The sequence below is a fragment of the Eubalaena glacialis genome, chromosome 14 (assembly GCF_028564815.1).
Source record: "Eubalaena glacialis isolate mEubGla1 chromosome 14, mEubGla1.1.hap2.+ XY, whole genome shotgun sequence".
NCBI lineage: Eukaryota > Metazoa > Chordata > Mammalia > Artiodactyla > Balaenidae > Eubalaena > Eubalaena glacialis.
In genome coordinates, this window is record NC_083729.1 from 7,108,263 (window position 1) to 7,134,565 (window position 26,303).

At 41.7% G+C, this 26,303-nt stretch overlaps 1 protein-coding gene across 1 annotated transcript in view; it reads left to right on the forward strand.

The window, feature by feature from the left end:
- Window positions 1–209: 209 nt before the first annotated feature.
- GRHL1 (grainyhead like transcription factor 1) overlaps window positions 210–26,303 on the forward strand; it is a 45,301-nt gene continuing 19,207 nt past the window's right edge. The window contains exons 1-8 of the mRNA XM_061210580.1: window positions 210–282; window positions 3,535–3,721; window positions 6,262–6,332; window positions 8,273–8,663; window positions 9,710–9,786; window positions 11,250–11,406; window positions 11,592–11,703; window positions 12,676–12,770. Of these exons, the coding sequence (XP_061066563.1) occupies window positions 263–282; window positions 3,535–3,721; window positions 6,262–6,332; window positions 8,273–8,663; window positions 9,710–9,786; window positions 11,250–11,406; window positions 11,592–11,703; window positions 12,676–12,770 (1,110 nt within the window). The 5' untranslated portion in view covers window positions 210–262. The remainder of the gene's footprint in view (window positions 283–3,534; window positions 3,722–6,261; window positions 6,333–8,272; window positions 8,664–9,709; window positions 9,787–11,249; window positions 11,407–11,591; window positions 11,704–12,675; window positions 12,771–26,303) is intronic.

Genomic DNA, 26,303 nt, shown 5'->3' on the forward strand with positions numbered 1-26,303 from the left:
GGCAGCGCCGCCGGCCTCCCGGCCCCGAGGCCCCGCCCCATGCCGGCGCACCGCCAGCCAATGGGAGGCCGAGCCTGGGCGCCCTGTGCTCGCTGCCCGCGCGAGCCGGCTCAGAGCGAGAAAAGCGAACCCAATCCGTCGGGGCCGCCGCTCTGGACCTGCCGCCGCCGCCGCCGCCGCCGCCGCCGCCTCACCCCGGATCGGGTGTACTGTCCCAACCCGAAAGTCCAGTTCTGCGGCCCGGCAGCGGCGAGCGAGCGCGATGACACAGGAGTACGACAAGTGAGTGAGGGCGCCGGCGGGCGAGTCCGGCCGTGCGGCCGGGCCCCTGTTGCCCGGCTGGCCGGCCGCACCTGCCGCGAGGCCGGGCGGGCGGGCGAGGCGAGGGCCGGGGCGGTGCGAGGTCTGGCGGGCGGGCGGGCGGGGGGCGCCGGTGCGAGGCCGGGCTAGGAGGCGAGGGTGCCAGGCTGGGAGGGCGGGCGGCGCGCGTCTCGCCGTCCGCCTTGTTCTCCGCCGCGGCCTCTGCTTGTCCGCCCCCCCGGCCGCCTTTGTTCCCCCGAAGAGCCCTGAGGAGACCCCTGCCTTGGGGGCCTTGACTCCGGAGAGGAACCGCCACTCCCGGCCTCCGCGTCCTGGTCTGGGGGACCACCCCACGGGCGCGCCCCGCTGCTGCTCTCCGGTGGCCCGGGTGCGCGGCGGGAGCTTCTGGGCGCCCCGCTCGCGGGCTGGGGCTCTGCCCGCCTGCGGCCCCGTGTCCCCGCCGGGGCGTTTTCGCTCAGGGGGGACAGTGGAGCTCTTTGGGACGCGCTCCGCGGCTGGAAAGGGAGAGCTTCTCAAGTAATCTCTGTCGCTCAGCCGTGTCATTCGGCCAGGCTGCTAGAACTTCCGAAGGGAGAAATTGAGGGGAAAGTGGAAGTGCTTCGGTGTCCTGGCATTTTCTTTTCCCTGGCTGAGAAAATTGTTGCAGGAGTTTTTTTTCCCACTTGCCTCGCTGATGGTAATTACAGATTATTGCAACTAGCAATGCTCAGAAATATCAAGAGGATGGAACTTTGAAATCAGGATGGTAAACTAGAAAGCACTGTACTTACTAACGTGCTTTTTGGCGATCGTGATTAAAGAAATATTTTCACAAATGTAAGGCGATAATGTAAGATGCTAACATTAAGAGACACTGGGTGAGGGACAGTTCTGTATTTTCTTTGCAACCTTTCTGTAAATATAAAATTGCTCCAAAAAAGAGAAGAAACAAAAAAACCCCGAAAAACCCCAAGTAAATCGCACCAGACCAGTCAGTGTATTTGAGATCAGTAAATCCGGGGCAGAAGGGTAACTCTCCCAGCTTTGTAATGATTTGCTGAGGATCACTTTGTTTAAGGGTGCTCTTCTTGTGGATGAGAGGTTTAGATATTATTATGTATGAATAACTTAAATGGAATCACTTAAACTTCAATTAATCTTGTGGTGTAGAATATGCAGATAAATTATTGCTTGAACTGTATTTCAGAAGTCTTCCAGAGATCATTGATGAAGGGTTTAAGACTCAGGGAGAGGGCAGTGATGAGGCTTTAGGGACTAACAACAGCCTGACTGTCATGAGGAAGTAGACTAAAAAAGGCAGCTGGTTTCGTGTTTATTTCTTGACTTATAGTTTAGATAAGGCATATTTCCAGAGCTCCAATTTTGGCCTTAGGCACAGTTTGGAAATGTAAGACACCTTCAGGGTGATCACAAACAAAACCATTGGCAAAAAAATATTTATTTTCTGTTGCTTGTGCAGATTTGGGATGGGGGTGGGAGAAGAAGGGAAGCTGAAAAACTAGCATTATGGGAATTGAATGAGCCAAGTGCTATCATAATCTTCTGGAAGTAGCTATTACACTATTAATAATAGCTTAGGACACCAAATCACCCCCAAGGTACCACTGGTTCAGTAGCTGTTGTTCTGTCCTCCTGATGGCACAGGGAATGCCCCTTTATATATTACATAATTTTTTTTTTAAATTTGAGATTTGTGGAAAGTCTTCATTTTTAAACCAACCATGTGGTTTGAACAACCCATCGTGTTTATTTTGTGTTAAAATATTATACCACCTCAAAACTTTTCCCACCAAATGTGAGCTCCTAGGACTTTAGGAGTAAAAACATTGGCTTTGAAATAAGACAGTTTTGACTGAGGATAAATTAAGTTGTAGGATTTTTTTCCCCCCTTTTTTTCAAAGATGTTCTCCTTTTACTGAATCTGTATCTGTTTTTAAAGGGCCTGGGTGACTGCCAAACCCTAACCTTGTTGATTACTTGAGAAGATAATCAATCTTTCTACATTCACTTTTAGAGTAGGTAGGTCACCTTTAGGCAGTTTACATATTTCATTTGTGTGTTGCAATGAGAACTGATCCTTTAATTTGCTTTGTTAGGATGGTGATAATTCAGAGTAGTTCTGAATATTTAAAAAGCTTTTCTTAAAAAAAAAAACTGCTTGATTTTGCTGGAGGTAGTGTTCCACTTTTTCTCCTTATTGACTTACTAAACAGAACCAACTGAACAGTTACTGAGGCTGTTTACATTTCAGGTTTTTGGAATCAGTAATGTTGGCTTTAATCTTTTAAGTTAAATCTTCTGTAAGACTCTACTAAGTTCTCCGTTGATTTTTCTGGATTTTCCCCACCGAACTACAGTGTTAAAGTAGAACAGTTCTTGCCCAGTATGAAAAACCAGTAAAGATTTTAAAAAACTGATTTCCCCACCTATTTCCTTAAAAATCTCTTTTTGTTCAGTGGCTGCATTTATTGTTGTAGATTCTTAAGTGTTTATCTCTGCGATAAACAGTTAACTCCCATGCCAGAGAATTGTGCCTTCTTACTGATTTACAGTCCCCTTTGGCCACATTCCATGCGCAATCTGCTGGTAATCAGTAGAATATTCTAACTTTCTCATATACCCCCGAGGATTAAACCAAGTAGCCCTTTTTCTTTCCGTCTTCTCCTCCTCTCCCCTTTGTTTGTAGTTTTTAAGGCATGGCATCACCGGGAGACAGAGGGAGATATCATGTACCAGCATGGTGATTGAACCATATATACTCTGTTTAAGAGGGTACAGTCCTGAATGTATATGTCTGAAGAGAGTGAATGTTCTGTTTTGCCTTACTTTGTCCTTGTTGTTTGTTTTTGTAAAGTGTTTGCATAGCCTGACATTTTCTTGGAGTGGGTTTTTGACTTTTGGTTTTGGGTTTTTTTGGTGCCAGGTAGTGTGTCCTGGGTTCCATGTGCAGGTTAACTGCAGGTTCCCTGGCTGCCTAAATACCTTATATCCTACTGGGTGACCCATTGGGCTGCATTTAAGTGGGTTGTCTTCTGATCTTGTCTTAATTTAACTTTACTAGGGTCATTGACGAAACAATGGACTATTTTATTGGAACATCAAGGAATTGGTTGTTTGCCTTTTTAAAAATTAGCTTATGATGACTTGCAGTAGAAAAAGATGTGAGACAGAGATAAATATATATTTTTTCTTTTTAAAAAAATTTCTCCTAAGCAAACGGCCAGTGTTGGTTCTTCAGAATGAAGCACTTTATCCACAGCGTCGTTCCTACACTAGTGAGGATGAAGCCTGGAAATCTTTCCTGGAAAACCCTCTCACTGCAGCAACCAAAGCGATGATGAGCATCAATGGAGATGAAGACAGTGCAGCTGCGCTGGGCTTGCTCTATGACTACTACAAGGTGGGTTTGCCTGCTCTCTGAAAACCCTAACAACAGTCCAAGGCGCACTTGATTCAACAGCATATAAAGCAGTAATTTGCTGGTAGAATGTAATGCAGGTTGCTTCTGTAGTGACTGTAAATAGTTTAATGAGTACTTTGACTTACCGTGGTTCAAAGCTGAAAATCTACAATCATGGAATCAACGGGTCATTTTTAAAACATGTGAAGTAGCCAGCTGTTCTGGCTCTATCTGAAAGGTGAAGCTCCCATAAAAGAAGATGTTACCTGTGCCTTAATGAGATTGATCATTTTTCCAAAGGTAGTTCTTAGTGCCATCAAGAGTGGACATTGGTTCATTTACCTGTGCGCTAACCTTTATTCCTATGTAGTCAGAGTGGTTTCCTTTTCCCTAAATGATATTACAGAGCATTTGATTTGATTTAATTTGATTTGATTGTGGGATTCATGAAAAAAACAAAACCCGTATTTTCTAGCCTTGGACTTTCTAGTTCTAAGGTCAGGATATATTTTGTTGCCTGTTCCTAGAGATTTGGATTAGTCTCAATTAAACACAGCCTGTTCTCTGCCTGGAGTTTTACATGGTGTTCATATCTGGAGATGACACCCCCTGATCTGTACCATCATCATTATCCTAATAATACTAGCTACCACTTACTGGTTACCTGTATTGTGCTAGCCATGTTACCAAAATGCATGTGATTTCTGATCTCTCCAACAACCGTGGAAAATATGTGCTATTATCCCTGTTTTGCAGATGATAAAAATAAGATTCTCAGGTCACATAACTAGTATGTGTTGCAGCCAGGGTCTCCGGTTGTGCCCAAGCCCCCCCCCCCAGTGTGCCTTGCTGCCCCGTGGGGGACAGGCTCAGCTTGCTGGGTTCACTTTGGCGTTCTTCTCTCTGACCCATAGTCCGTATATATATAAACTGTAAGATACAGCCCAGGAACGGGTATATATTACAGCTTATTTTTACCATCTCTTTGTTTTTGAAACGTTCAAACCTATAGAAAACTTAGAATAACAAGATAATTAACTCCCAGATACTCTCACCCAGATTCACCAGTTGCCTGCCCTCTGTTACATTCTGACACTGTATTCTTCTCTGAATACAAGAAATGCAGAGGGTAAAAAGCAGAGAAGATAGTTTGATTATCAAAATGGGGGGGGGGCGACCTAAACAAAAGATTTAATTGTTTTCTGGTATGAGGCCATGTGTCCAGCTTGTGTTTGAGGTCCGAGGTAAGTTTTTTCCCCTTAAATATGAATGGAAACTTGTACAGTAACCAAGGATGCTAGAAGAAACCCTTGCCTGGGACGTGTGCCACAAAGGGTTCCTTTGAAGTAGAACTTATATTATCTGTTCTTCTTATGGCTTGTTTTATTGACTCAGTGTAAAACCATAAGTTTCTAAGTATTAATTATGAAGTTTGAAGTTACATATTTTTAATTGAAACTTTTGAGAATGGGAGAAAACCAACAAGTTCAGTGCCAGAAAGACCTATGTAATAACACTAATTGCAGTGGTTGTATGTGTGTGTATTTTAAATAAAGGGTCATCCTAAAAGTATTTTACATCTGAGGAGGAGATAAATCCTCATGTCTGTCCATTAAGGGTGGCAATCTTAGTAGTACTGTATGTCAGCCTTCTTGCAATAGCTGTGGGGTTATTTATTTTCCTTTTTAAATAAACTGACTTATTTGTTTCAATTCTTTGGGTGTAACCATCAGTCATTTTTATATAATAACTTTGGTAAAGCTTTAAAAGCATGTTGTTAATACGTGAAACAATAATTTATTTTGTCTTTAAGGGTAGAATAAGAATGTAGGAATAGAATTTCTACGTTCACGTTGAAAACCAGTTTCAAACGTCTTAGCGGTTTTGGAGTACATGTTGGGAATAAGTCTCAGCTGGGTTGATGTCTGCAGTACACCCAATAATGTTTGCCTGCTGTCACCTCCTATGCAAAGAGGAGCAGAATCAAAAAAGGAATAGACCCAACAGAGTTTGATTTGTCCTTTGGGTAACAGACAGTGTGAATCCCAACGCATCTAAAGAAATTTATCATTTGGAGCCAACATTTGGATCTTGGAGTGAACTGTTAATATGGCTGATCCTTTTGATTTTGCGTTTGATCTGAAAGGAAGGGTAGCAGAGAAGAGCAGGGAGAATGTTGAAAGAGCCCAGTTGTGTTTTCAGTAGCTTCTTCTCTATTACATTATGTAGATAAATGGGTAGAACCAGACCAGAGGTATTTCTTTTAACAGATAAAACCCAAACTCAATGACAAAGTAAATTTTGGATATTCTGAGTTTATTTGGCAACTAAATAAAAGTTGGTTTTTACATATCAACCCGGTGACCAGATTGTAAACTCCTTGAGGGCAGACACTGTCTTATTCATCGTGTGTCCTCAGAGCCCGGGGTTCGGTAGGCAGTCAGTAGACATGTGAATGGTTGAGCTTACTGAAAAGTAAGGGCTGTATCTCTACTTCATGAGTAAGAACTAAATTGTTGTCATGTGTGTTAATATCTAAGGTTCCGCGAGAGAGAAGGTCATCAACAGCAAAGCCAGATGTTGAGCACCCAGAGCCAGATCATAGCAAAAGGTAATGTTTAATATAGAGCATAAAACAGTACACTTGAAAATGCCAGGTTTCTGTGAAAATAAAGCAAAAGTTTGTTTAAATGAACAGGCGCTAGTGGAAGAGATGGGTAAGTTGGACTCTTAATATCTGAATTCAGATTTCATTACTGATTTGTCTCTTACTAATTACGATTCTATTGCTGAGAAGTCACCCATTTCTTTAGGTGTGGTTGCCTTTTCTAGAAAACAAAAACAATGACTTTCTCCTCACCCAAAGGGATGTTTTTAGTAATCACGTGAGTGCACTGTTTGCTTATTTGTCTTTTAGGTTCTCTTAAGAAGGATGTGGCTTAAGGCAATGGTGGGGGTCCATTAAAAAAAATAAGTGTCAATGATCTTGAATAACTGCCTAATTTAGTAAAATTTAATAAGGTATGTTCAGCTGTATTCCAAACTCCTGTTGAGGTTATTTTTGAAATCTTTTAGGTTAAAACTTTCAGAAATTCAAATTAAGGCTTGACTTTATAGCCATGAAAAAAAAAAAGTTAAATGTGCCTTTTAAATTGCCCTGTGTTCTATTAGTAATAAAAGAATAAAACATTTTTGAAGAAAGAATGATCACTCAGAATCCCACTGTGCTCACAGTTTAGTTGTTTGCCGTTTGGGCATGCAGACGCGTTTTATGGGGCTGTGATTATATTCACAGATAGGATTTTCTTCTACTCAGTATGTTTCATAAATATTTTCCATATTGCTGTTTTAATCTTCATAATTTGGAAAAGGGCCTATGGCTTTTATTTTTTAATTTTTGTTATAGACACTTTCAAACATAACAGAAGTAGAGAAATAGTATAAGCCAGTAGGTACTCAGCTTCAACTGTTATCAACTTACTTCCTCCTTTTTGATCTACTCTTCCCTCTTCTCCAACTTTCTAATTAATTAATTTTTAAATTTTATTTATTTTTGCTAGAGTATTTTAAGGCAGACCCTAGCTATCCTTAACATTAAGGCTGTATCTGATTTTTGCTATTACAAAGCCTTAATGAACAGCTTTCTAAATAGCTTTTTCCTTTTTCTCTAAAGAAATTTCTTTAAGACAGACTTGGGAGTGAACTTATCGTTTAAGGTTTGAATATTTTATTGATCTTGAAATGTGCAAAATTGCCGAATAGCTTTTTTCCCTTAAAGGTATCAGCCTATATGGTTTGAGGGGGCTTTGAAAATGTGTCAGTTTTACTCTAAACTAAAAATCGTCTTCTATTGCCCAGGATATTTATTAAGCCAAAAGTAATTTGTGCAGATATATCTGCTGGTACAATGTAATCATAGGGTGTTTTTTTTTTTTTTTTTTTTGGTGAACAGGAAAGCAAGTGAGTCTAAGTACTGGGAGAAGTGGTGGTAGAGGACCAGTACCTCACACTTCCTGAGCCCTCGTGTGCCAGGCATCATTATACGCATTTCAGTGTATTCTCGTTTCATCCTCATCACCACCTTGTGAGGATAGGTACCATTATTATCCCCATTTTAAAGATGAGCATGTAGTTACTGAGAGATTTTGAATCTACATTGTCTGACTGTAGAGTCTGTACTTTAACCACCAGCCTATACTGCTCCGGTTAATCACGTTTGTAGCTTCAGGCTTCTAGTAAAATATGATAATTTTATTAGGATTATTGGAAATAAAATATAGTAGAGGAAAGCTCTGAGTTCTCAGCATTTCAAATGAAATTTTATTCAATACTTTTGGATTTTACTTGACCTATAACTATAAAGCATTTTTTTTCCTTTCTCTGGTAATGGGTTGTTGTGCCATTTCCTATTTATTTGGTTTCTACCAAGTATATTATTATTATTGCACAGGACCCAATAGCCCAGTGCCATTAGGAAAATAAAAATTGTCAAGGAACTGTATCAGCATTGAGTTTGAAAACACAATTTTCTTTTCTTTTCTTTTCTTAAAGAAATAGCATATCAAACGTGACTGAGCAGCCCCTCATTTCTGCTGGAGACAACAGAGTGCAAGTGCTGAAAAATGTGCCATTTAACATTGTCCTTCCCCATGGCAACCAGCTGGGCATCGACAAGAGGGGCCATCTGACAGCTCCTGACACCACGGTCACTGTCTCCATAGCAGCGATGCCTACCCACTCCATCAAGACGGAGACCCAGCACCACGGCTTTGCTGTGGGGATCCCCCCAGCAGTGTATCATCCTGAGCCCACAGAGCGTGTGGTGGTTTTCGACCGGAACCTGAATGCTGACCAGTTCAGCTCTGGTGCTCAACCCCCAAATGCTCAAAGGCGTACTCCAGACTCTACCTTCTCAGAGACCTTCAAGGAAGGCGTTCAGGAGGTACAGGAAATGAAAGCATCTTCCTAAGACGCTGTGTGTTTGTATAAGTATTGGGTTCCACCTCTTCCTTGTTATGTAAGCTTGAAACTCAGCCTGAAGTCAGTGGATTGGGAACAGAAGAGTTGTTTTTCTTTTTTTCTTAAAGAGAAAAGGTCCATGGGTATAATTTGTAAACTAAACCTATAAAACCAGAAATTATTATCAAGGGCACATGTCTAATCTTACAAGCAGCTGAGTTAACAATTATGATTTCAGCAAAGTGATTTGCTGGAGAATGAGAAGGAGAGCCGCATACGTAATCTTCCGTGGACAGCAGACATAGACACAGTCTGTTTTCGGCTTTTGTCCTAGACCAAAACAAGCTCCCCGCAACTGGTCTTAATATAAAATGATTTATCATATATTTGCTTAGTGTTTCTTGCTTGGTACATTGTCGGGGAGGCGGGTAGAGCTTGATGACAAGTGCATTGTGTGACATTTACCAATTAATTCCAAGTACTTCTGAGGGCTCCGTGGTGATGAACACGTCACTCGGGTAAAAGTTAGGGGCTGAGGACGTTTGGAACTGTATTTAATGACTTATGGGGGAAAGGAGCATCCGTCTCCACTTACGGAGTGAGTAGAATAGTAACCTTTCCTGGGAAAGTGCACCGATCCATCCAGCCACGGTGCCGACTTGATACTGTATCTTAACTTGGTGCAGCGATAGAGCTGACTTCTAAAAGTCATGAGATTTTGGTTGCAGATTCCAGAGTTTGGACAGAATTGGGATGCGTGGGAAAGATGGGAAAAGAGAAGAAGGAAGGGCTTTGTGGGAGCACTTATGTAAATTGTCTTAATTTAATCAAGGGGTGTATAAATGGATATTTTTTTCTTTTTAATTTTCTTTTAAAATTTTTTGTAGAGTTAAAATTTTTCTTTCAGACAAATTTTGAAAGAGTGGTGGGTTGCTGTAAGCCACATACTCTGATGCTGTACCAGACGTCGGTCTTTAGTGAGCCTGATAACCAGTTACATCGTTGTGGCTTATCACGTTGATATTTCAGGTTTTCTTCCCCTCGGATCTCAGTCTGCGGATGCCTGGCATGAATTCAGAGGACTATGTTTTTGACAGTGTTTCTGGGTAATAGTTGTCTTTTAATTTGATTTTTAACTTTCAGCTTGTACGACTTACTTCCTTTTTGTTAATTTGATCTTGGAAAATCAGAGGTGGCTTTCGCAGCTTTCAACTTTACTTTCTTGCAGTTAGTGTGGTGACATCTTTGCTGGAGGACATTTGCTTTAGTGCATTCAATTTTGCACTCTGAACTGTGTTTCATGTTTCCCTAATTCTTGGTGTTGGTGCTTTTTCTTTCCTTCGGTTTCTTTATATGATGGCAGTAGCAGTGGTACTAGAATGGAATCTCAGAGAAGAGATGAAGGGATTAAATTAGATCTGAGGTCCCTTCTGTTTCCAAAAGTGTATAATTCTGTGAGAATTTAGGAATAACATCAGGTGGATAAAGGCTTTTATATTTTTATTAGTCTCACTAATGATAAAATAAATGAAGTCAACTGTTTACCGGGCTGACAACCTCTTTTATATGTCACAAAATTGCATCTCACTCTGGAAATACCAATATTTTCCAAGTTATATATAAACATCTTTAGTTTTTTTAGGAGTCTAGGATTTCATTTTGTAATTTCGTTTTATGCATTTTTATGTGTGCTGTATTTTGAAATAAAAGTTTTATTTAAAAGTCTAGGATTTTATGGGAATTGAGACTGCCTTATAGACCTGCCTCAAGGTACAGGAGTCACAAACTCAAATGCCTTCAGGATCTAGGATAGGGGTCAGCAAACTTTTTCTGTAAAGGATCAGATAGTAAATGTTTTAGGCTGTGTGGGCCATACAGCCTCTGTTGCAACTGACCAGCTTTGCCCAGCTCTGTCGCTGAAGCACAAAAGCAGCCGTAATGTGTAAACAAAGGGTGTGGCTACATTCCAATAAAACTTTATTTATAAAAATAGGAGTAATTTGCCAACCCCTGGCCCAGCAAGGTTATTAAACAACTTCAGGGGAATATATACGTGGTGCTATAAGATGAAAGAAAATGTAGACAACCGTGGAGTGCCATCTGAGTACATTTAAATTATAAGCAAAAACAACAAAAAAGTGCTGTGCAGGCCAAATCACATTTAGTCAGAGGCCTCCCAGCCTCCTGTTTGCAACCTTTGCTGGGTAAATACCAGGTTGGTAGCATGTCTTGTGAGAGTTCCTTCCCGAGCGCTTTTCACTCATTCATATCATTAATATCCTTTGCCTCCAAACTTCTAATTTGTTAACATCACTTCACAGATTTTCTAGTAGGCATTTAGTAGTCCCACATCTGAGAGATTTGAGAATTTCTGGGTTGCTTAAGATTATATTTACTTTGGAAAAAGCAGCAAATGCTATCTATTTATAGCATGACATGGTCAGTTGGATGTTTCTAGTCATCTGCTCTCTGCATACCTCCACACTAAAGCATGTCAAGTTTGAGCTCAAGCATTTAAGAAGCTTCCAAGAGAGTGAATTAGAGATCTGGGAGTTTTTTTGTTTTCTAGGAACAACTTTGAATATACCCTAGAAGCCTCAAAATCGCTCCGACAGAAGCCGGGAGATAGCACCATGACGTACCTGAACAAAGGCCAGTTCTATCCCGTCACCTTGAAGGAAGTGGGCAGCAGCGAGGGCATCCACCACCCCATCAGCAAAGTCCGAGTAAGCCCTGCTCTCAGTCCTCGTCTCTGGGAGAGCTGGTCAGAGCTTACTGTTTCCGGGTCTGAGGCAGATCTAAATTAAGATCTAAAATTGCAGTTTTAATTCACCGCAAAATCGAGAGCTAAGTTTTCCAAAAGATACTCACGCCTTCGTGTCTTTACGTTGTGATGCATTCTCTTTCACAGAGCGTGATCATGGTGGTTTTTGCCGAGGACAAAAGCAGGGAAGATCAGTTAAGGCACTGGAAATACTGGCATTCGCGGCAGCACACGGCTAAACAAAGATGCATTGACATAGGTAAGTAGCTCCGGAGCCTGCTTTCATTCCCAGAGGTGCTAGCATCCAGTTTTCTAAATCCAGTTATTTTTGGCAGTGATCAGCTTCCTGCCGAACGCATTTGAATTTTTATGCCAGCTACTGATCTCTTCCAAACATTGTCCTTGGCCTCCTGGAATCGGTGCTCTTAACATTACTTCCTTCATGAGGACATGTGCCCCATGTGGTGGCTTTCCATGTGACACTGGGGCCAGGAGCTGTAGAGCCAGCTCATGTAAGAGTGTCCTGCTTTTCAGTCTACAAATTTTTTGAGGGGTAATATCTTCTTTAAGAGATTCTGATTATTTGGAGATGATAGTAAGGTGGAGGAAAAAAAATCACCAAGTTAAAGAAAATACTGCTGATGTGCAGCAACACACATGGTCTTCCCTAGTTACATGCTGAACTGCATCGAAAGTCTCTTCTGTCTGTAAATAGACCCAGAGATTCATCACTTGGAGTATAGCAGCAGACCTGTGCAAATCCATATTTAGTCAGGTAGCTTTGTGAAAACCCCTGTTCTTGCCATGTATATAATTTTCGTGTAAAACCATTGTCTGTATCGCAAGATGGCTCTTCATCTTTGTGTTACTTCTTTTCTTTGCCTGTGGTAATATTCATGTTCTCTTTCAGAAGAATGAAAAGAACTGAGTTCCAGTCTTGATTCTCTGGACTGGTTTTGTGGCCTTGGGACAGTTATTTAAACTTTTTAGACCTAAGTGTCCTAATTTTGACAAAATGGGATAAATTTAAATATGTCTAAGCTTGCCTCCATTACAAAAATTCTGTGATTCTTTTTCTTCCTTTTTTGAACTTCTTTCAACCCAATAAAATGTTAATTTAAAGTATCCAGCAATGATAATATTAAAAGCTGAATCTTAGGTTGAACTGCTGTAATCTCATGTTGGAAACTAGAAACCACGACTTTCTTTTTCTTTCTCATCCCTCATACAGCTGACTACAAAGAAAGCTTCAACACCATCAGTAACATTGAGGAGATTGCTTATAATGCCATTTCTTTCACTTGGGACATTAATGATGAAGCAAAGGTAGGTAACGAAGTCCAGGGACTCCTGTGTTAACCAGCTCTTTGAGGAGGAGTGGGAGGAACTTAGTGATTTGACAACCGATTTTTTTTTTTTTTTTTTTTTTACAGCTTTACTTGTTTTCACTCCTTTGCTAAGGAGGAGGGAGAACAAGCGAGGCTAGGAAGGCAGGTCACAGCCATGGTCATGAGGGGCTTGAAGCAGGACAGGACTCCGGGAGAAGGAACAGGCCCCCTCCTCAGCCTGTCCCTGTGTCCTGTTCCTCAGCCAGCTGGTTCTCACTTTCTGTCTTTTCATTGGTTCACATTTTCTGGACATATGGCACTTTCCCAGATGTTACAGAACCGTCCCTCTCCCCTGTCTGTTCTTTTCTCCCGGAGCAGGGCCGGCAGCCACTGTCTGGCCTCGAGTCTGACTCCTCACTCTGGGCTCCGTTTCCTCCTTTGCAGAGTGGAATCACTTCCTGTCTCTTCCCTCCTCCAGGTGTGTAGTAAGGGTGATTGGAACAGGGCCCGTGAAGCTGGTGGCGTTTCTTCAGAAAGGCCCTCGAGTGCAGGTTGTCATTAGTGCTCCGTCTTGTGTCGCTACCCTGGGAATACAACTTGCTTACGGTTCTTCTTTCTTGGGCTTTGACGAGTGAAGAGTTGCCTCCAATTCAGATGGTCATTTGGATAATTGTATTTGGAAGTTTTAGTGCCTTTTAAGAAAAATTAAGCAGATTTTTCAGTCATTGCTGCCCTTCCTGCAGCCTTCTTCCCTTTTAGTAGAACCCGTCTCTTCACTAAATTATTAGCATCCTGGTATTTTTTTTCTCTTTGCCTTAGTTTAAAATTTGGAGCTCAGGCAACACAATAGAAACACATTAATTTCGGGCAGTTGCTCAAGTCAGACTGATCTTTACTGTTGGTTGCAGTCGTAGGAATACTTTTGTATATCAAGGACCAGGTACAAAGTTACCATCACCTTCCTGTCCTTTCTCAACCTTTCTTCTATTTTCTCTTTTATTTATTCAACAAGAATTTTAGCAATTATGGAATAAGACACTGCGTTAGGTGCTAAGTATTGTAGAATTTAATTTTTTCCCACCTAGGCTTGCTTTTAAAAATCATATGACTGGATTCTTGAGACCCATGTTAACTTTGTATTATAATTACTTTCCTTTCTTACTATGGTTGTGGTGTCTAAGGCAAAAGTGTGTCTTAAGAGTGCAGGATATAGTAAGTGGGGTCTGCCAGTCTGTTAGGAAGCTTAAGTTGCTGTAATTGCCTTAAAGTTTTCCTACTGACCACCTCCATCCTATGCAAACGTCTTCAGGCTGCTTAGTCCAGAGTTTGGTGCTTGATTAAAGAGTGAATTCACTACAGAGAAGCTAGTAGAAGGAAAAGTAAACATTCCGTTTTATACTATTGTTGTTACAGTTGTTCTGAAATTAAATATCATAATAGGACTCAGTGTGCAAGCAGCCTATAAGAAGAGTTGGCCGTGTGCCCCCCGGGTGCTTCTGTTCTTAAATCAAGCTAGGGAAATTTGTCCTATTTGCCATTAGGGGCTGATGGAGAAATTGTGGAGGAGCTGATCAAGCACATCTAAGTCCTGAGTTCATTTTTCTGACTTACCTGTGACCTTGGATTGGTCCCTTGATTCACTGGCTCAGTTTTCCCCCTCTTTCCGCCTAGGAGAATAAAAAGGCCCCAGTGGTCAACTCTCTTCTTTGCTGGGGTGTCGTCAGGACTAATGAGCACTTGTCAGGGTACACGGAGATCTTGGCAGAAAGGCCCTGCGTTTGGGCAGGGTGCTTTGTTTGTTTGATGTGTCACTCTTCAGGGTGGGAGTAATGAAAGTCCAGATGACGGGTAGGGATAATGGCTGGTTTTACTCTGAAGGCCTTCAGCTTGTTTGTATTAAAGAGAAATATTGTTGGAGGCATGTCCTAAGTAGCCTTAATAGCGTTGTTAATTGATGTAGGTAAATTCAGTTTCTTTCTCCTTTCCAGACCCCCAGCACTGACTTGATTTTTTAAGCCTTTGCCAGCCCCCAGATGGGGCTCGTGTCATTTCTTAATGAGGCTGCTGCCTTTTGAAGCTGATATCAGGCATCAGCTTCAAGCGTGTGTTGAAATTCAGTCGGTAGATATTTTGCTTTCCCTGGCCAAGTTGATGTTTTCTGTTTTCACACTGAAAGTAATTGATGCCCCAGGGCAACTAGAGTGAATAGATAAACATGCAGAATCCTGTATAGATTTTTTAATTTCTTTTTTTGAAAGCAACCCACTTTCTTGTTCTAATTTAGGACACATTTGTTGATTCTTAATTCCAGTTCATTGTCCGCCACGAACATAGGGTTTCTTGGAGACATGTGGCATTCCCTTCTCCCCCCACTTTTTAAAGATATCTAATATACCCTTTTGGCCAAGCCAGGAGGAGTGAAACCAGAATTCCAGCCCAGGGTCAACATGAGAATCTTCTCTGTAGCTTCTGCTGCTCTTTGGAGGTGATTGTTTTTAGGACGTGTCAGGTTGAATCTTGAACACCTTGGCTTAGGTTCTAGTTTGGGAAAAGCACTGTCCAAGCTAGACTCATCTTATCCTGTCCTTGTACACACTCCATTACCAACATAATCATATACTTGCTGTTACCATGGAAACTTGAAGAAGTTATGAAACTTGTTTAAAAAAAAAGTTATTAGAATTCAAAGCAGCAGGGGAGAAGGAAGTTGCTTTGAAAAGCAGAAATATCTTAGAAGCAATCCCCCCTGGCGGCCCTGATCTCTCTACTGTATAGACCTATTTCATTCATTTTTCTGTACTCCACACAAAATTAGATTTGTTTGGGTGGTCGGGCATCTTTTTAAGAGTCAGGAATATCTACACAAATTAAAGTTTATCTGACATTCACATTTCATTGAGAAATAACTTAATCAGATTTCTTCCCTCCTGATTTATGGCTGAGATCAGCTGCTTGAGGTAATTTTGGCAGGGAGAAGAAGCGGTTCCCTTTGAAACATTAAAATATGGCACTCTGGTGAGATGCTGAAGTTTACAGTTTGTAAGATAGGAGGGCACTGGTCACTTGGGGAAGAGAGCATTAGGAAATTGTTGGGCATGGGGAGACATCAGGGAAGGTGGGAGGAAGATAAACACAGACTTAGACTATATAAAGATTTCATCCAAAGCCAGCTGTGCACCTTGCCCCCAGTTGCAGGAATTCATAACTTTACCCAACAAATATCCAGGTGCCTGCTATGTCCATGATGCTGTGCTCCATCCCGGCAGAAACACTGGTATTGTAGTTCAGATGTATTGTGTGTTAAATAGGCGTTTGTGGCCTGAGATCCTAAATATAACATCATGTTTCTAAGGAAAAGAAACTTTACAAATGAACTTTGGAGACACAAATAATTTACAAGTTGACGTTATCTGTTCTGCACCAGTTTCAGTATTTCCACAACCAAGTGAGTAACTCTAGATAGGCTGCACATCGTGGACCAGGGTATAATTTTTTGCTTGGATTGTAAATCTAAGAGTTTACAAGAGCTTTGAGATTTGGATAGTGATATGAAGCCTGAAGATCTAAAATAAACAGAGGAAAAAGAAGTTAGGGAGAGAGAATTAACTTCTTTGAATGCCGGTTTTATGCCAGGCACTGTGCTGAGGTGCCGTCTCTGTGTTCACACTTAACGGGTCAGTGCTGCCTGCTCAGTACCCATGAGAAAGTAACTTAGTCCTCCAGGTGGGAAGATGTTTGCTGCTTGGTCATCCAAATGAGATCACCTGAGGAGGTAAGAATCTACACCTTGTAATGGACAGAAGGTGTTCCTGACAGGGGGAAATATTTTAAAATATCAGCATTCTTATTAATAGAGCAGCATTACGGATTCACTAATATAAATTCCCGTGGTAAGTAGAGCACTTTTGCTACAAGCAAACAGTTTATGTTGATTGTTCGATGAGTGATGTTTACCTGCAAAGGAGAGGAAATTATAAACCAAAGAACCTCTGTATGGAATCAAGTGAACATTGAGCCAGCCAGCTCTGAGGGAGCCCTGGCGTCCAGGGGAGCACTCACAGGAAGGGATATCCCTTGATGGTATAGGACATGGTTATACTTAACTAGACTATATGGGAAATGGGAAAACAGGTGCAGGTGAAAGCAGAGCTCAAGATTGCTTTGATCATCTGTGTGTGGCTATGATCTCCATGAGTACGAAGCAGACCTTTTAAAGGTGTAATGAAACCCCAGGGATACAAAATATCTAACACGTTTTTCCCAGAGGTGACTTCTAATCCTTACTAGAAGGTGGATTGGGGTGCAGCTACCATTCATACATTTCGTTTTTTAAATAGTAGCAGAAAAGAGCTTGCCGTCAGACACGCACTAAAGCTCCACCTGGAGTGAGCAGTGTCAGACAAGGGATAGGTGTGGAGTCTGAGTTTCTTTATACTGGCTTTTGCACCCGTGGCTTAAAACAACCTGAAGACTCGGGAGTTGTCCCACCATGCCGTGCTGGAAGCCGGTGCTTCCCGATGTCTTCATCAGACCCACAGAAGGAGGCACTCCGGGTCAGGTGTGATGAGCGTTCTCGCGGGCAGAGGGAACTGCACCTTGTCCTTGTGGCAGGATCGTATCTCTGGCAGGACAGAGCCCATTTCAACAAGCTGTTCATCTCTTCATGGTTCACTTCCCTCACATGTTTCACCTTCAGGGTGGTGCCTTGGCCTGCAGAGAAGGGATAGGACAAAAACAGAGCATCCCCTTCCCCAGAGAGGGAAAACCCTCAGTGAGAGAGCACTTTGTGCTTTTACTTTTAATTATGAATCTGTCAACTCTAAGGAGGAACTCCAAGGCATTCTGCAGGATTGTCCTTTGGAACCAAATGTTTTCTGTCATGGAGAGGCTCGTGTTACAAAAGAAAGAGGATTAAAGTAGAATGCAGAGCCTGCCTGGAGCACCGAGAAGCTTGAGCACGGGGGCCTGGGTCCGGCTGGAGCCCTGGTATCTTTCCCTTTTGTCTCCTGTCTTAGCAAAAGTGTATGGGGTTCCAGCCGAGGGATTATTGAGGCTCCCGGAGTTCATTCTGTCAGAGGGGTGGAACCATGCTGGTAACTTGAACTTAAGAGTTTTTGTGTGTGCTGTGGGATGCAGGTTTATGAGTTTAATAACAGTTTGTTGTTTTGTCTAAGCATAATACTTGGAATTCATCGTGAGAGTAATTTTTAATTTGTTTGGACTGAGCGTATTGCTCGCATTTATAGGGATTCCATTCTGGTGGAAGCATCCATCAAGTGCTCCAGTAAAATAAGGTGTTGCCAGTTTGGTTGCATTAAGCAGGGACAGGTTTGGTTTGTTTCTCAACTTTACATTTCCAGTGTGAATGGGAGGGAGGAGGGAGAGGTGAGTCAAACGTCTTACTTGCAATTGCAATTAAATATAGGCAGGAGATTTAAAACAAAAGTGTATCCTCCCTGGCCTAACTAGAAAAGGAAGCCAGGAAGCATTGTTACTTTTAAAACAAAGGTAAGGGACTTCCCTGGTGGCCCAGTAGGTAAGACTCTGAGCTCCCAATGCAGGGGGCCCGGGTTTGATCCCTCGGCAGGGAACTAGATCCCGCATGCGTGCCACAACTAAGAGTCCGCATGCTGCAACTAAGAAGTTCGCATGCCGCAACTAAAAAGTCTGCATGCCGCAACTAAAAGGTCCGCATGCCGCAAGGCCCAGAGCAGCCAAAATAAATAAATAAACAAACAAACAAAGGTAAGACACTTTCAGAGTCCAGACAGATGCAGGCTAGACTCTCCGTGTGTCCTGTCCTTAGACCCTAGAGAAACTCAAGGCAGCCGAGGAGGCTTCTTAGCTGACGTTCTTTCTATTCCAGGGATGTCCTCCCATGCAGTTGGAAAATACATATTTATTAAAGTAAAAAATAAAATTTTTGGTGCCAGAAAGATAGTCACATTCCTTTATGGGGAATGAATAGTCTTTAGAGTTGTGGTTTGATCAGTATTGGAAGTGACAAGAGATTTTTCTTGATTGGAAATGTGTGGAGAATGCTTTTCATTAGCTGATACAGAATAAACTCTTTACTTGGCAATTGGAAAGCTGACTTTGAAGAACCTGTTCTGGGTCTGATTATGAGGGAGGTTTCTCTTTTAAAGCGAGGGTTGTTGGGCTTTGGCTGCAAAGCGTTTCACGTGTTACCCTAGTGTCTGGGCAAGAGGTCCGTCCTGAATCCGGTGGACCTTCAGAACCTGCAGGTAACAAAAGCACGCATTTATCGCTGCACACACCTGCGGGTGAGGGCCGAGTCATGATGTTTCTGGTTGGACAAGGGGGACACGTGGCAGCTGAAGAAAGCCTCGGTTTAGTAGTGGAACTTGCGTCTTGTGAAACGGATTTGAGGCACCGTGTCTGGTCAGCCACTAGAAAAGTGCTGTCACTTGAGCTTGTTTTTCAGTCTTTTTTTTGGGGGGGGAGGGGTCAGGTTTTCCCCATCCTCCACCCTGCCATGTCACGAAACAATGAGCTCCTCTCTAGAGCTTTTTCTTTTTGACACTTTGTCACATTAACCCTCCTGCTCCTGGGTCCTTCCTGGAAATTCCATCTCGAGTGGTTTTCTAAATCTGTCATTTCAACCAGTTTTGCTACTTGTAAGCTAAACCAGAGAGCTTTGACTCTGCCCAGACATTTTTAGTCATAGCTGAATTTACCTGGAATAGAGATTTCAGGGCAATGCAGGGTCTGGGAGTTCAGGGTTTTTTTATATGGCAGATCTTCTTCATCCGAGACTCCAAATCTGGTAGTAAATATAAGTGAACTCTACATTCATTACTCAGGGACTTTTTCTTAAGCTTTTTAAAGTTCACAGTATCTAATTAGAGATTTTGATTGGAAGTCAGCTTGCCTGCCAAGTCTTCCCTTATGACCTATCTGCTCCCCTGCCCTGCTCTGTGCCTTAGAGATGCTGGAATGTGGCCTGTGTTTGCCTTGTGTCACACCTGCATCCAGATCTTCGTATTTCAAACAAACGTTCTACTTATTTGGGACAACAGGTGCCCGATCACTGTATCTGGCAAGTATCCTTAAGTTCACCAGGCCCTGCTTGTGGGATATGACAGAGGGAAGATGGGCCGCAGGTGCCTCCAGAATGTTTCTCCCTCTCTCTTTTTCTCTCTTTGGGACTTTTTCCCGGCTCTCTGCAATCTGTGCAGGAACTAAAGCTGCCGGTGTGGGCGGCGTGGGAAGGCAACACTGTGGCAACAGTAAGGGTGATGACTGGATCCTTGTTTTGTCTTTGGGGAGACGCCCCATGCCGTGTCCGTGTGAGAAGATTGCAGGTTAGTGCTTTGCTCTTCCCACACCCCTTTCCTCGCTGCCCCAGCCTTCCAGTTCTTGTCTCTTGATGGTTGTTTGATGGTCTGAGAAAGAACACACATACTAGTTGCACGTTTGAAGGCTTTTCGTTCGTGCTGATGTTATTCTGTAGTGGCATTTTTTACTCACCTCATGTCATGAGAATAGTGGGGAAGTGTGACTTTCCTAGGATTAGCCGGTGAATCAGTAGTGGAACTGGATCCTGCTTCTGAGTTTATGACTCAGTCTCTGATACCTTCTGGGGCTTAATTAATTAATTAGACCTGCACATCGGGAGAAAGTAGGGGAGCGACAAGGCTTGTACAGAACTAAGATAATCAGGCTTTGTTTGGTTTGGGGTTTTTTTGGTTGGCGGGGAGGGAATGTTGATTAAGATTGTGCCTGCTGTATAATGTTCAATAAGTGTTCCTGTCTGATTAGGCTTTAGAATTGGACCTTGATTTCTTCCTTTAAACTGTTTCCCACTCCATTGGTTTCAGGCGGCATAACTTCATATACGCATATTGGGAAAATGGTGACTGTATTCTAATTAGTACTGTTGGATTTGGTGAGAGTAAACTAAGTTATTGACCTCATATTGTAATTTCATTTATCAGGAGATTTCTAAGAAAAGCTACTGAGAAATATTTTAGAGTGATCTTTTTGACTGATACGGAAGAGAGTTAAATTAAAACTTGTTCTAGGGCTTCTGCTTTCAACTTAGTAGATCAGTTACATTCCAGGAATGAGGTTAGGAATGTGATCTCTTTATTTGACTAAGTTGAATTTTAATACTAGAATGGGTTAGAGTGATAAAGACTCCCAGAGGCAGCGGGGACGGTGCCCGTGACAGCTGTCACTGTCTGACGGGGCCGAGCCATCTCTAAGTCCCTTGTGCTTTAGGAAGTCACAGAGGGACTTGGCGTACACTCCCCACGTGATCTGGGGTATAGGACCTTGACCTCATGCCTCCTGAGCAAAAAGGGACCTTCTGCTCACAGCCATCTGGGGGTCATTTGTTCCCCTACTTCACTGCACAGTTTTTCCGTTAGGTTCTTCTTCAAGCTTCCTGTGCTTCATTGTGTCATTGTGGTTTCAAGAGCACGGATTTGGAGCAGGAGGCGTGGGTCCTGGCTTTGTCTTTGTCATCTGTGTACCGTGTGTCTTTTACCGTCTGTATCTTCAGAGCCTGAACCTCAGCCATAGTTGGACACTGTCTCTCTTGAATTAAAAGGTGTTGAGTAGCCAGATTCTGAACCATGTGATGCTCGTGTTAAAGGTAAATGTTTCCAGGGAACACAACAAGGATAAGTGCATTCTTGGGACATAAAACATTTTTCAGTTATCAGCTTTGTGAAGTGTCTTCCATAGTTAAATCAGCCCATTTTTCTTTTTTCTTTTCTTTCTTCTATTAGATCTTTTCTCTTTTCTTGCGTATATTTACCAAGCAGTTAGAACTCACTTGAACTCTCAGAATGTGCACCATAATACACGGTGCCCGCATGTAATTTTGACACAGGGTAATCAGGCATGCTCTCAGCTCTGTAGGCTGACACTTTTCCAAAAGTCTGTTGTATATAATCTGACTTAAAAGAGCAAAACACCGTTCTCCCTTGAAAATTTTGCTCAGTCATTATTGATCAACTTAACTCATTTCTAACATCCTTCCAGGAAATTCTATGCAGGGTAGTTAATCAATTGCTACTGTGCGGAAGGACTGGCTAGAAGTCATGCTGCAGAGAGTTGACTTTCTCAGCTGTACGTTCATTCATTCAGCAAATTATTCATTGTGCTTCTCTCTGCAGGCACTGTGAGGGAGTAAAAGGCGATGCAAGCAGAAAGCCTGTCCTCAAAAGAGGTGACACTCTCTGTGTGATGATACAGGTCATAAGTGAGGTTTTAAAATGCTCTTTAGATTTCCAGGGCAAAGGGGTACTTGGCAGCTAAGGGAGTCAAAGGCTTTATGGAAGAGATGGCACTGGGCACCATGCTTTGAGAGATTGTAGCCGCAGAATATTTTTGCAAAGGCTGTTTGATGGGACCTTTTTTCTTCCTTATTTTTCCCCCACAGAGTAGCTGTTGTGAATTTAAGTGGAAACGAGGCACCTGGAACAGCTTACTTAGTCTCCAGAGGTGCTGTGACATATTGAGGCCCAGACATTGCAGTGCAGGAAACAACATTGGGATTTGTCTGCTGCAACACTCAAATCTTGCAAGAAAGTTGTAGACGTTACCACACCTGTCAATATGACACAAAGCTACAATGAAGGGATAACATGCTTAGTTATCAAATACAGACTGTTAGGTACCTGTAGTTTCTGTAATGGAAAGATGGTCAGTGTAGATAATGTTTTAAAGTATAAAAGTGAATAGATGCAGTAGAAAATTACCTCATGGCTCCCCATGTGAATTTATCTCTGCCCTAGAACTTACCTGTCTGTCTCTATATATATATCAGTGAGCCTCTAAATTCCATTATCTTTTCCAAATTGAGGGGGTATATAGAGTCAATTTAATTATTCATTCAACAAATATTTATTTAATGTCCAGTATGTATAAAGAGCTGCTTGGTATCCTAGGTTCTACCAAGATGACCTAGGTGTTCAAATCTGCTTGGAGGAAGGATGTGATCATAAATAACCTGTGAACTTGGGCAGCAAGTTACCGAACCTCTAAACTTCATCTGTGAAATGGGGTCAGAGTAGAACCAATTTCATAGGTTGTTTTGAGGGCCAAAGAGTCAGTACACTGCAAGAGTACAGTAAATGTAACTCAAAGATCATAGCAGCATGTAGTTTTATTTGGCTGGAGTTTAGGAATTTGGGGTCATTCGTTCAGCGAACATGTATTTCTTATTGGCCAGGCACTGCAAGGATGCCTTGGGAATGTAAAGGTGAGTGGGACGTGGCCCAGTTCTCAGGAAATTCAAAATTTAGTGAAGAAGATTGCCACTCTAGTACGTACAGTAATAAAAGTAAACACAAAGGAATAGAACTTACCTTGGAATAGGAAGAGCAGAGAAAGTTCCTCAAGGGTGACAGTTGAGTGAGTCCTAAAGGATAGTAAGAACTAGCTGAGCATTCAGAGCCCAGAATGAGCCTATAAACTTGATGTGTGTGAGTGCAGAGCTCAAATCGGGGCTGGACATCCAAGGCAGGTGGGCAGAGGGGAGGTAGGGACCAGATCCTGAAGGCCCTGTGGTGCCCTAGTGAGGACCTTGGACGTCTCCCTGTAAATGAGTTGTCTCAAACCCTTGGGGTCTGTGGGCCAAGTATATAGGGGTTGGAATTTCTTTGCGTTTTCAATTCAGTGATTAGACTTTTAAAATCACAAGTATATTCTGGTGCCAATTGCTGCCAGGAGGCTTCAGTGCTAGTGTTTGTGCTTAGGTGTTAGGTTTGAGCTAGATAAAGGCCAGGTGAATTCTTAGGGTGCTGTGTGATCAAACATTATGTAGCTGTTTGAGTAGAGTCGTATCTCTGAGACTAGGATTGGATATGTTTTTAGGGGTTGAGGAACTTTTTTTTTCTCTTTTAAAAAGGATACGTGTATTATTCACATTTGAGAAGTACTGCTATAGGTGGTGGAAGATATGGCTGGAAAGGCGGATTGCATCACATACGGCATTTGACTGCTAAGGAATTTAGTCTCTTACATAGGCAGTGGTGAGCGATTGAAAATTGTTGAGTAAGAATAAATGATTAAGATTCTGTGGTGATACTGGTGTTTGGTGATTGCCTAATGTCAGGGAAACAGTCTCTCTTTTTTCATTTCGTTTCCTGATTTGTAGCCATTTTATTGTTTAAACGGCCCTCTCCTAGAGGCCGGAAGAAAGAAGGGTTAATTTATGTAAATTTATATTAGCTCTTTTTTTTTTTTTCGAGTCTTTTCATTTGTTTTTTTTGGGGGGGGGAGCACTGTTGTGTGTATTTAAAGTTTTGTGAGGATTTGAAGCTTGTTAAATTAAGATTTGGAGTTAATAGCTGGATTTTTATATACCTATGGTCTTTCTATCTCTCATTACCAGCTTTTAATTCAGTACCATTTAGTAGTTAATAGGCATTAGGAGAATACAAAAAATATACTAAACATGGGAAGAAATTTTTAAAATGGGTCACACATAATTCCTGCCATCAAGGGGCTTAGAGCACTTATAATCACAGTGTGACAGAGTGACCGAGTGTTCAGTAGAGGTGACGGGGGTGTGGCTACCAGGCCCTTGGCCTGAAATAGAAGCTCACAGTAGGGCCACAGGGTGCTGGGGGCAGGGCTACTTATTACAATGTGATAGATAGTAAAACGGGGTTGTAATTCTTTTGGGATAGTTAGGGAACGCATCTCAGAGAAGTTCTATCAGTTGTTACTAGGTCTTTATTTATAAGAGAGATGTCAGTAGAGAATGGAATAAAAGTTATTTTAAATTGAGGGGCAGAGAAAACAAAGATCCCCAAAGTGTGTGTAAAAATTCCTGTAAAGGAGGTGTGAAACTAGAATGGGAGTTTGGAGCTGGGTTTTGGAGGGCCTTAAGAATTTGGGTCCCTTCCTTCAGACTCTGGAGAAGCACTGCAGGTTGTTAATGACTTAGTTGTCCCGGTCACTGAGGTGACATTATGTGGCTGAACTCCTGTGACCTCTCACTCTTATGAGCATTACGCTTTGTTACTCTATTGTAGTGTAAAAATCAGAGCCCTTAAAATGAAAACTTTATCCCCTAAAAGAACTTAATTAAAAAGAAAACTTTATCCAAACTGTCGTAAGAGTGGTTCATATAATGTTCTTAGTGAATCTAAAGGTTCACATTTTGAAATTTTTTATTCCACTCATTGAGAAAACCATATTATGGAAGTCAAAGGAAATGATTTTCACCATTTTAGAAGCAATGTTATAATAACGTCTAAAATTCCACCTAAATCTCTCAGTGGGAAAAAAAATTAAAACTATATTATTTGGCTGTCAGGTTCTTGTACAGGAATAATAATATAGAATGAGTATTACTGTTGTGGTAACTTTTTGAAAAGGAACAGCCTTTTTGTTTATGAAAATTACCCTAATGTATTTAAATTAGTCAGTTTCATCATGTAGCTTCTGACTCACCTGCTTATAATTTTTGTAACTTCTTCCTGATGAATTCCAAGTGCTTTGTTAATGCTTTCTTTCTGTGAATTAGGTGGGTGAAAAATTATTTCTAGACTGTCTCCCCACAAATGAAACTCACTTGTCAAAGCTCATACATCTGACTACTCCCTTTGGACTAGAGAGTCCATAAGTTTTCTGGAATTGTGCCTTGGTTTGTGGTATTGATGATAAAGCCCCCAAAGAACAGGCGAGTTGGGGGTTTATAAAATTTGTTCTCAGTTGCTTTCATTCTACTGACTGGGAAATGAACTGCTGATTGTGACCTGTGTTTTGAGCAGATTAGTTCCCTGTGTCTTTCTTCTCCTTTTCTTTCCATTTGAGGAGTAACAGTGGACACAGCAGCTGGCTGGTGAACAGTATTGTGCGGCTGCCATAATGCTTCCTGGAAAAATCATCATAAATTAGTTCAAGATCTGATTTCTTGTTGGTTCTGTGCTTATAAACATTTGGAATGAAAAAATCTATACAAGTTACTCCTTTGATAATGTAAATCTTTATACTGTTGGTTTTTTCTCATTTTCAAGCTGAGGTTTGAAAACAAGATTAAATCTTTTGAAAAATTCTAAGTGCATGAAAACAAAATTAAATTTTTTGAGCAGTTCTAAGTGCATGAATTCTTGGCCAAGAATGAGGAACTGTCTTAGAAAAATGGGCTGGACATTTAAAGAGGAATCTTGCTGAGCATCTTTCCACCTGTTTAGCAGGGTTTTTTGTGGTTAGTTTTTTTTTTCTCTCTAGTGAGTTTAGATGGGAACATTAGTTGCTCATCTTTTGAGATTTATGTTCCAATTATTTGAATAAAATCAAACCTTTCCTCCAAATCAGTGGCAAGGAGGTATGAAAACAGAGAAAAAGGTCATTACTTGAGTTCTTAAAGATCTTTATTTACGTCATTCTAGAGAAGGAAGGTTGTGTATCATTCAGCCTACTCTCAGACTTCAGAAATAAGGCGTTTTAAGTGTGTGTGCATGCACACACACGTGTATTTTATAGAGGAGGAGTTGGATGTGTAATAATCCATCTTCCTTTTCACCTCTTTCCCACCTTCTGTAGG